General features: G+C 53.8%; 1 protein-coding gene across 1 annotated transcript; it reads left to right on the top strand.

Moving 5' to 3' along the window:
- The first annotated feature begins 6655 nt into the window (after window positions 1-6655).
- Window positions 6656-9411, top strand: ACTA1 (actin alpha 1, skeletal muscle). Its single transcript, XM_004021341.4, has 7 exons — window positions 6656-6745; window positions 7530-7670; window positions 7776-8100; window positions 8203-8364; window positions 8466-8657; window positions 8753-8934; window positions 9020-9411. Exons 2-7 carry the CDS (start codon window positions 7542-7544, stop codon window positions 9161-9163), a joined length of 1134 nt encoding a protein of 377 aa, XP_004021390.1. The 5' UTR covers window positions 6656-6745; window positions 7530-7541; the 3' UTR covers window positions 9164-9411.
- Window positions 9412-9540: the final 129 nt, after the last annotated feature.

Below are 9540 nucleotides of genomic sequence, written 5' to 3'. Positions count from 1 at the left end.
TTTACGTTTTCTAGTATTCTTGCCTGGGAAATCCCATGGACAGGAGCCTGGCGGGCTACAGTCCATAAGGTCGCAAAACATCGACATGGCTTAGCAATTAAACCACCACCACCACAACCTATTCAGTCAGCGTCATGCATTTCAGAATGATTTACACTGAACTCCAGCTTCTCCTCAGTCTGTCTAGCTAATGTAAGGTGTGAAACCTTTATAGAAACCTTTATCGGTTTTCTTAGTATGGCAACTGATTTAACTGAAAAGTAGTCGTTCTCAAAGCTTCTTTGTCTTGGCCAGTGTCATCGTGCAGTTTTTATCTGTCTTTAAATAAAGACGGAGTTGCTGGCATATTCAGGCTTTGGCCCAGTTGAATACTCACTAAACAACTTGGTTCCAGCAGCTGAAAAGGTCAGGAGTTAAATGTGGTGAAGAGTCCGGTTCCTGGCTTCGCAGAGCTCAGCCCTCGTGCCGGCTCCACTGCAGGCTGCAGATGCTGCCTCTGATCTGCTCCCAGTGGTAACCAGAGGGCAAGAAGGGGCCGCCCGGCCTCTGGCCTCTGTCTGCATTGCCATGGTGAGGCAGCGTGAGATCAGGGTGAGGAGTGTCCTAACACTTCTAGGGGAGTTAGGGAGAGAGAGTTGTCAGATGGCATAAGAAATGGTTGGATTCTTGTGTTAAAGGATGTTGGTTTTAGAGGGACTTAGTTCTTATCCATACGATCCTGTCCTGTGACGCTGTGCTCTAGGGACACAGGGCCGTGCCGCCTCCTTGAGTGCCACAAGCCCGGTTACCCCCTGTGCGGAGAGGCGGTGACGGTGGCCCAGGCCCACTGACCACAGGGGCAAAGTGCTGCTCTCAGCGCGATGGCTGATGTCTCATTTTGACAGAGAAAAAGGCTCTGCTGCCTCTGTCTGTTAAGGATGGCCATAGCTCTAAGATGGTTGGGGCTTTTAAAAGAGAAACATTTTAACGGTAATAGCGTAATTAAAGCCTAAAGATATTGAGTACTTTTTTTCTTCTAAGTTTTAAAACTTTCCACAACATAGTCTTCATCAAAAAATAACTGATTCTTTTACAAACTAAGTAGTTGGTAAATTACAAAGGTACTATAAAGGTGAGCATGTATATTAAGGAGACAGAAACGGTTCTGACTTTGAAAAGGTTTTCTTTGCTCCTGTCTTTGAACGCTGCTCAGAAAGTCACAGCTTTTGGCCCCAGTCAAACAATAAGGTTGTGGGTTTGATTGTGAGGAGTGGTCCTTGTGTGCTCTCCTGTTTTAGGGATTTGTGACCGTGTCAAGGATTGAGGCAGAATCTGAGAATCACAGCAAGAGACGTGCTAGAGTTCTTGGTGAGGGAGAAGGCGACTGACATGATGCCCTTTGTTTTGGCATTTTGTTTTTGAAGAAAATTTTTTAGAAATTGAATTTTGCTGCTTTTTATCTTTGGGGTCTGAATCATACTTTTCTTGAAGCATCCATCACCCTCCAAGTACTGGGGGACTGTCTGGGGGAATCAGGGTGTGTGGCATAGTCCTCCACGTAACTAGACCTGGAGGAGAGCCACACCGATGACCTTAGCTTCTCCCCATGCATGGGTGTATTTGATAACTACAGAAGTATCAGTGTAGTCCACCTACCTTTTCCTGGACAGTTTATTCAAGGAATCCTTCGAGAGAAAACAGCTGTCTATATTCTTATGTAAAGTTAACTCATTGAATACCAAAGTGTATTTTTTACATAGAATCTTATGTAATTCTATAAGTTAAAAAATACTGTAGGAAATGTGAAACCTCTCAAAAATATATGGAGGAAAATAAACCCCTGTAATCCCACTAGCCAGAGATAACTTCAGTTACCATTTTGAAATATATCCTAGACTGTGCATGTATCACATTTTATAACCTGTGTATTTTGATGTGAGGTATTATGATCAACCTAGACAGCATCTTAAAAAGCAGAGACATTACTTCGCCAACAAAGGTCCGTCTCATCAAAGCTATGGTTTTTCCAGTAGTCATGCATGGATGTGAGAGTTGGACTGTAAAGAAAGCTGAGTGCCAAAAAATTGATGCTTTTGAACTGTGGTGTTGGAGAAGACTCTTGAGAGTCCCTTGGACTGCAAGGAGATCCAACCAGTCCATCCTAAAGGAAATCAGTCCTAAGTATTCATTGGAAGGACTGATGGTGAAGCTGAAACTCCAATACTTTGGCCACCTGATGCAAAGAGCTGACAAATTTGGAAAAGACTCTGATGCTGGGAAAGATTGAAGGCAGGAGAAGAAGTGGGTGACAGAGGATGAGATGGTTGGATGGCATCACCAACTCCATGGAGATGAGTTTGAGTAAACTCGGGGAGTTGGTGATGGACAGGGAGGCCTGGCGTGCTGTGGTCCATGGGGTTACAGAGTCAGACCCGACTGAGCGACTAAACTGACTAACTGATTATGAGCATTTCTATGTATCTTTAGTCCAGTATTTCCCGACCTTCTTTTTCATTATCATTCCTCCTAAGGAGACTTTTTAAGACAAGTTTCTTCAGTCACTCTGTTCCCTTCACCCCTACCTCCATGAAGATTTATACCACAGGTATATTGTATATCTTTTTTATGTACCACAGCCTTTGGAGACACAAATCATTGTAATATCTAAGATTCTTTTAACCTAAGAACTAACTTTCCCCCCTTCAAGAATGTATGTCTTCAGTATTCCTCAAGATACATTTTTTTTTTTAATGACTGCCTGACACTTTACCATATGGCTGTATTATAATTTATTTAACAGACCTCTGTCTCTCTTCTCAACAGTCTTAAAACACTTGGGTTATTGGTCTTAGGTTGGGTTGGGTTGGTTTATTTATTTTTCACCATGTTGAATAAATACTGGAATAAATCTCCGTACAAAAATCTTTGTGCACTCCAGATATATTTAAAATACATTGACTTTTTCTGTCCAAGTGCTCAGTGAGCAGTTGTAATGGTTTTTAGTGTCCTTTGCTCACACTTACCACCTCATCCCTCTCACTGCCTCCAAACCCTTTCAGAAGAAAGATAGTGTATTCCATGCACTTGCCTAGTTTCAACGTTCAAATCAGTCTTAAAGAGTGGCATCCTCAGTTAAGAAGCCTGATTGCCTCTGGAAGCCACCTGCCCGAGGTCACATAGCCCATCAGAGGGACAGGTACACTCAAATGAGCTTTACTGAAGGGCAACCTTTTAACTGATTCACTACAGCTGACAAGTGGGAAGCGCAAGGGGAGATGCAGTAGAGGGAAGGGGGAGGAAAGGCTCCAGTGGAGTCTAGTCCCTTAGAGATGACAAAGCAGAGCAAGTCTCGGCCTGAGAAAACCATCAGTAGAAGATCGAAGTCCTCTCTTCCTGATTGCCACAGTTGACTGCACATTTTTAGATGTGTGGCTTAGGAGGACAGCGAATTTGGGTTTTTTCCTTTACCCACTTGGTTGCTGAACTGTTTCTGACTTTGTGTTGCCAAGCAGCCCCCCTCACTTTTTTTTTTTTTTTTGAGATGACAGAGGATGGCCGCATGTGAAGCTGTGACTTCAAGATATCTTTTGCCCTTCATTGGAGAAGATCCCTTGAGGATCTGTTAAAGTTCCAGAACATACCAAGTGTTGGACAAGTTTAGAGGGAGACAGAAGGTAGCCCAACCACTCCTAGGGAAGGGAGAGTCTTCCAAGTGCCTGCATGTCCCCAGCAGTATGGTACCCAGGACATGTCTGGCTCTTTGGACCTTGGTTTTCTTATGTTTAAAGCTAGTGTAACTAGTACCTGTCTCATGTACCTCCAGATAGTTACAGGATTAACGGAACAATATGAAAACAAGCATTTTAAAAGTTCGCGTCTAAATAGGTCAGAAACCGACAGCACAAGGCTGGGATCCACAAACGGGAGGAGGTGAGGGACGTGGCTGAGGGCATGGGAGGGAGCACATGGGCTGGGCTGTGGCAGATGGGCCTGCCAGATGATCGAGCTGCAGCTGCCCCTGCAAACCTGGAAGCAGGAGTTCTCCTCTGAGCATAGCTTGCATGGCTGACCTTTCCAGGGTCACTCTCAAAAGGCTGTGCAGGCAGTGACCTGCTTACTCAGACGCAAGGCACTGGGTTGATCCCCAGAGCATACATGTATGGAGACTGCCTTCCACCTGCTCCTCGGGCCGTTCCTGAGCCAGTGAGAGTTCAACCACCCCACCGTGGCCCTTCAGGACTATTTCAACCAGCCTGACCCCGGGCAGAGGACAGACATGCCAGCTGGTGTTCTTAGGGCCCACCGCCCCAGGGTTTGCTGTACCATCAGGTCTCTGCTAGCTTGTGAGTGCTTGATTCATAGCTTTTCATGTGTGTTCAAATCTAACAGACTGAGCTTACAAAAGCCTGATTCATAGCTTTGCATTTGTGTTTGAATCTAATAGATCCTGAGCTTACAAAAACTTGCACTGAGAAGAGTTGCGCTGAGCAAGAATTTTGAAAAATACAACCTCCTTGCCCTTTAAGAGGTCAACAAGTTCTTAGGTATTCAGTGAATGACAGCATACTTCTACCTTCAAGACCAAAATTGAAGCTATTCCCCCTACACTGTACACAGAGTGCATTTGCCCCGTTATTTTCCCCTGGTGTCTCCATGCCGCACTGCCACAGCAGAACACAAGGTGCTGAAATGTAGTTCTGCCCATTATTCATTCATTCTCTAATTTAAGAAGCTGCATATGAAGGCACAGTGGCTTGATACACACTAAAGAGGCCCCGTACTAACTCCCTAGTTTGTTATTGACTTTGGTCATTTTTAGGAAGGCCTGCAGTAGTGTGCCGGAGAAGGCAATGGCAACCCACTCAGTACTCTTGCCGGGAAAATCCCATGGACGGTGGAGCCTGGTAGGCTGCATTCCGTGGGGTTGCTAAGAGTTGGACACAACCAAGCGACTTCCCTTTCACTTTTCACTTTCATGCATTGGAGAAGGAAATGGCAACCGACTCCAGTGTTCTTGCCTGGAGAATCCCTGGGATGGGGGAGCCTGGTGGGCTGCCGTCTATGGGGTCGCACAGAGTCAGACACGACCGAAGCGACTTAGCAGCAGCAGCAGCAGCAGCAGCAGTAGTGTGTGGCTGGGGACGAGGGTTTTGCATGTGCTTTTATATCCCTCTTGGAGGACCCACACCTGTCCCAGTTGCTGAGTTCCACCACCGAGTTCCTATTCTGGGAACACTTGAGCACATCAGAAAAATGAGTGGTTCCATTCTGGCTCACACCACATCACTGATGTACCCCTTAAAGCATGTCCCTGAGTTCATTGCAGAAAATTGTTCCTCCTTGTACCTTCCACAGCAAGGTTAGAACTGTTCCCCCCAGGGGAAAAAACAGTGAGAAGCACCAACTTAATAACCTCCTCTGACCCCTACTCCACCTTTACCATAAGTAGATCCAAATCCTTCTAGAAAATCAGAAAGACAGATCCCCCGTGTATCAGTGTATCAGCGGTATAAATAGAATCGCTCAGCAGGCTCTGGTGGACGGTGACTCTCCAAGGTGGATTGGGAATCAGCTGGCCTTGGCTGGGCATCACCCTCTAAATATAACGATGAGTTTGTTCAGCCTTTGCAGAAGGGAAAGGTTTTGCCCATCCTAGAGCGCGATGCCCTTGTCCTCTTTACAGGGAGGAGAGACTGGTGAGGCGTCGTCTAGTAAGAGCACCTCTCAGTTCCCACCCTAGGGCTGTGACACTTGCCTTTCCTGCCCAGGACTGGGGCATCGGTGAGCCCCGCCAAGGATGCGGGAGTGGGGTGCTCGGCTCAGCCTGCCATACTCCGGAGCCGGGCAGGTAGTCACTCAACTTCTCTCCCTTCCTGAGCTCCCGAGCCCACAGCGCGTCCCCGAGGCGGGCAGCGCTGGGGGGCCTGGCTCAGTGCCAGAGGCTGCGAGAGCCCAGAGCCGCTGCCCAGCGCCTCCTCCCCGACTCTCCACAGTTGTCCTGGCGACAGCTGCGCGCCCGCCGGCCGCTGGTGGCCCTCTCCGGTGGGGGTGGGGGCCGGCGGCGTCAGCCCTCTGGGCTGGGGAGCTCGGGCTTGGGGGAGAGGCCGAGTTCGCTGGGAATCTGGGGGGAATCTGCCTCCCCTGCCCGGGACTCCGGGATTGACCGCGTCTCCGGTCCTCTTGGCCCCACCACTAGGATACAGAGCCCTCCTCGGTGGAGTCACACTTGAGTTGGGGGGTAAAGAACCCGAACGAAGCAGAGGTGAAATGCGGGCGCACCTTCCCGAGGCTCCGAGAGCCCCGACTGGCCGGGGGCGGGGCGGCTGCGGACAGGTGCAGCCCGGGCGCAGGCCCACTGCGCGCCCCGCTCGCTCGGTGACCCTCGCCGCACCCCAGCCCCTCCGCCAGGCGGCGGGGCGGGGGCGGGCGGGGCCGACCGCCGGGCAGACGCTCCATATACGGCCCGGCCCGCGTTACCTGGGCTCAGGCCAGGCCTCTCCTTCTTTGGTCAGCGCAGGGGACCCGGGCGGGGACCCAGGCCTCGAACTGGTCAGGGGAGGGGGCTCTAGTGCCCGACACCCAAATATGGCTTGAGAAGGGGAGCGACATTCCTGCGGGGCGGCGCGAGGGGCGCGCCCGAGGGCTATATAAAACCTGAGCAGGGGGACGAGCGGCCACCGCAGCGGACAGCGCCGAGAAGTCTCGCTTCCTTCCCACGGTGACCGGGACCGGAGCCGGAGAGCCGCAGGTGTAGCCACCCGCCCAGGTAGGCAGGGGCGGGGTGGGGACAGGAGGACAGGCCCCACGCGGCAGCCGGGAGAACTCCGGGTAGAGTGCGGCCCACTCACTGCATCAGCCCCAGCCCCGCGCCCTGTGAGCCGGCCTCTGGCCCCAGAGCCCCGTGTGCTTTAAAGAAGAGACAGGAGGCCGGGTCCTTTGGAAAGATCTCCAAATTTATTCCCAGCCCTTTGGGGGCAGCTCTCCCTGACACTTCGTGCGTGCCGAGGCAGATGAAAGGTTTTGCTGTAGTCCTCCCCAGGGTAGTTCCTTCCCAACAGAACCAAAGGGCAGTAGAAGGGACAGTATCCCCTGGCTCGCCATCACAGCCAAGGGCGTTTCGGCTGTGAGTCTGAAGTGCCATGGAGGTCCAAAATAAGCCATTCGTGCTCTGGCGGAGTACCCACGCCCTTTCCACGGCGTCTCCTTCCACCCTCACAGTGGCCCAGCAATCAGGGTTCACGGACCTTGACCCCCATGCGACGCCAGGGAGGGGCGGAGAGGGCGGTGCCTGCAGCGAAGGCAGAGAGCTCTGGGGTCCGTGTGTCCTGAGTTCCCAGGTGGAGAAACGCTCTCTGCGGTCTCCTCGCAGTAGAGCTCCCAGCAGCGAAGCTCCGCCCGCGCGGCTTTGACTGCTCCCCCGGCAGGATGGCGCCGGGCTGGGGGCTGGAGGCTGGAGGTGTCCATAGGTCCCCCGGGAGGGAGGGCGCTCCAGCCAGCGGGGCCTCGTGCCTGAAACACTGAGCGTCTCCATGGCATTCCTGTCCTTGCAGAAACCAGACACCATGTGTGACGAAGACGAGACCACCGCCCTCGTGTGCGACAATGGCTCTGGCCTGGTGAAAGCCGGCTTCGCCGGCGACGACGCCCCTAGGGCCGTGTTCCCGTCCATCGTGGGCCGCCCTCGTCACCAGGTCAGGCTGCCGGTTCCCGGAGGGAGCCAGGCCGGGTCCCCACGCGGCCTAGCCCCGCTCCACTGGGAACCTCGGTAATGAGAGCTTGGTATATCCGCTCCGCAGGGCGTCATGGTGGGCATGGGGCAGAAAGATTCCTACGTGGGAGACGAGGCGCAGAGCAAGAGGGGTATCCTGACCCTCAAGTACCCCATCGAGCACGGCATCATCACCAACTGGGACGACATGGAGAAGATCTGGCACCACACCTTCTACAACGAGCTCCGCGTGGCCCCCGAGGAGCACCCCACCCTGCTCACCGAGGCGCCCCTCAACCCCAAGGCCAACCGCGAGAAGATGACCCAGATCATGTTTGAGACCTTCAACGTTCCGGCCATGTACGTGGCCATCCAGGCAGTGCTGTCCCTTTACGCCTCCGGCCGTACCACCGGTGAGAGCCCAGGAGCCCCCGCCCCCTCTTCCCGAGCGCCTGGCCGCTCCCCGAGCGCCCAGCAGAGCGCAGCCGCTCACCTCCGACTCCACCCTCGCGCAGGTATCGTGCTCGACTCCGGCGACGGCGTCACCCACAATGTGCCCATCTATGAGGGCTACGCGCTGCCGCACGCCATCATGCGTCTGGACCTGGCTGGCCGCGATCTCACCGACTACCTTATGAAGATCCTCACCGAGCGTGGCTACTCCTTCGTGACCACAGGTGCGCGGCGCCGCGGGCTCCCCAGGCGGGTGGGCCGGCAGACGGTGCGCTGCCCCCGGGACCCCGCGCTGAGGGCTCCTCTCCCGCCCCGCTCCCCGCAGCTGAGCGCGAGATCGTGCGCGACATCAAGGAGAAGCTGTGCTACGTGGCCTTGGACTTTGAGAACGAAATGGCCACCGCCGCCTCCTCCTCCTCCCTGGAGAAGAGCTACGAGCTGCCCGACGGTCAGGTCATCACCATCGGCAACGAGCGCTTCCGCTGCCCGGAGACGCTCTTCCAGCCCTCATTCATTGGTGAGCCCCGCGCAGCCGCCATCCGGCCCGTGCCAGCCCCGCGGGCCCCCCGGGCCTCCCGCCCTCTGTCTCACGTTCCCCTCCGCGGCCCCCAGGCATGGAATCGGCGGGCATCCACGAGACCACCTACAACAGCATCATGAAGTGCGACATCGACATCCGGAAGGACCTGTACGCCAACAACGTCATGTCTGGGGGCACCACCATGTACCCGGGCATCGCCGACCGCATGCAGAAGGAGATCACCGCCCTGGCCCCCAGCACCATGAAGATCAAGGTGGGTGGCGCCCTCGCCCAAGCCGCGGCCTGTGACGGGCTCCCGGCCGCGACCGCGCCCCTGACAGGTCCTCACTGTCTTACAGATCATCGCCCCACCTGAGCGCAAGTATTCCGTGTGGATCGGCGGCTCCATCCTGGCTTCGCTGTCCACCTTCCAGCAGATGTGGATCACCAAGCAGGAGTACGACGAGGCCGGCCCCTCCATCGTCCACCGCAAATGCTTCTAGACGCCTCTCCGACAGCCGCGACTTCTCCCCAGGACGACGAATCTGCTCGCGGCGCAGGCGGCTGACCTCGAGCCACCGCGCGCAGCTGCTCTCCAACCATCAGCGTTGCCGCTGCCGCAAACTGACACACTGTTTATAATGTGTACATACATTGTTTACCTCATTTTGTTATTTTTAAAACGAAGCCCTGTGGAAGGAAATGGAAAACTTGAAGCATTAAACTCAGCCGTTCTGTTTTGCTGCGTAAAGTTGTCTGTTGTGTTTATTTGCGGGGGCGGGGAGCTGCGGGGTAGGGGAGTAAAAGGGACTCCGTCTTCCTCCGTCACTTTTCACAATACTCTAAATGAGTGCAGGCCTTACAAGGCCTTGAGTTCAGT

The sequence above is a fragment of the Ovis aries genome, chromosome 25, assembly GCF_016772045.2.
Source record: "Ovis aries strain OAR_USU_Benz2616 breed Rambouillet chromosome 25, ARS-UI_Ramb_v3.0, whole genome shotgun sequence".
In the NCBI taxonomy this organism is placed as follows: Eukaryota; Metazoa; Chordata; class Mammalia; order Artiodactyla; family Bovidae; genus Ovis; species Ovis aries.
The sequence above is the reverse complement of the archived record's forward strand: the minus strand, read 5'-3'. Positions and strand labels throughout refer to the sequence as shown.

Bases quoted from the DNA above. Each gene is read 5' to 3' on its own strand.
- ACTA1 (XM_004021341.4), top strand. From the start codon at position 7,542: ATGTGTGACGAAGACGAGACCACCGCCCTCGTGTGCGACAATGGCTCT. The intron at 7,671-7,775 runs GTCAGGCTGCCG...TCCGCTCCGCAG, and splicing joins TGGGCCGCCCTCGTCACCAG to GGCGTCATGGTGGGCATGGG. The intron at 8,365-8,465 runs GTGCGCGGCGCC...CGCTCCCCGCAG, and splicing joins CTACTCCTTCGTGACCACAG to CTGAGCGCGAGATCGTGCGC.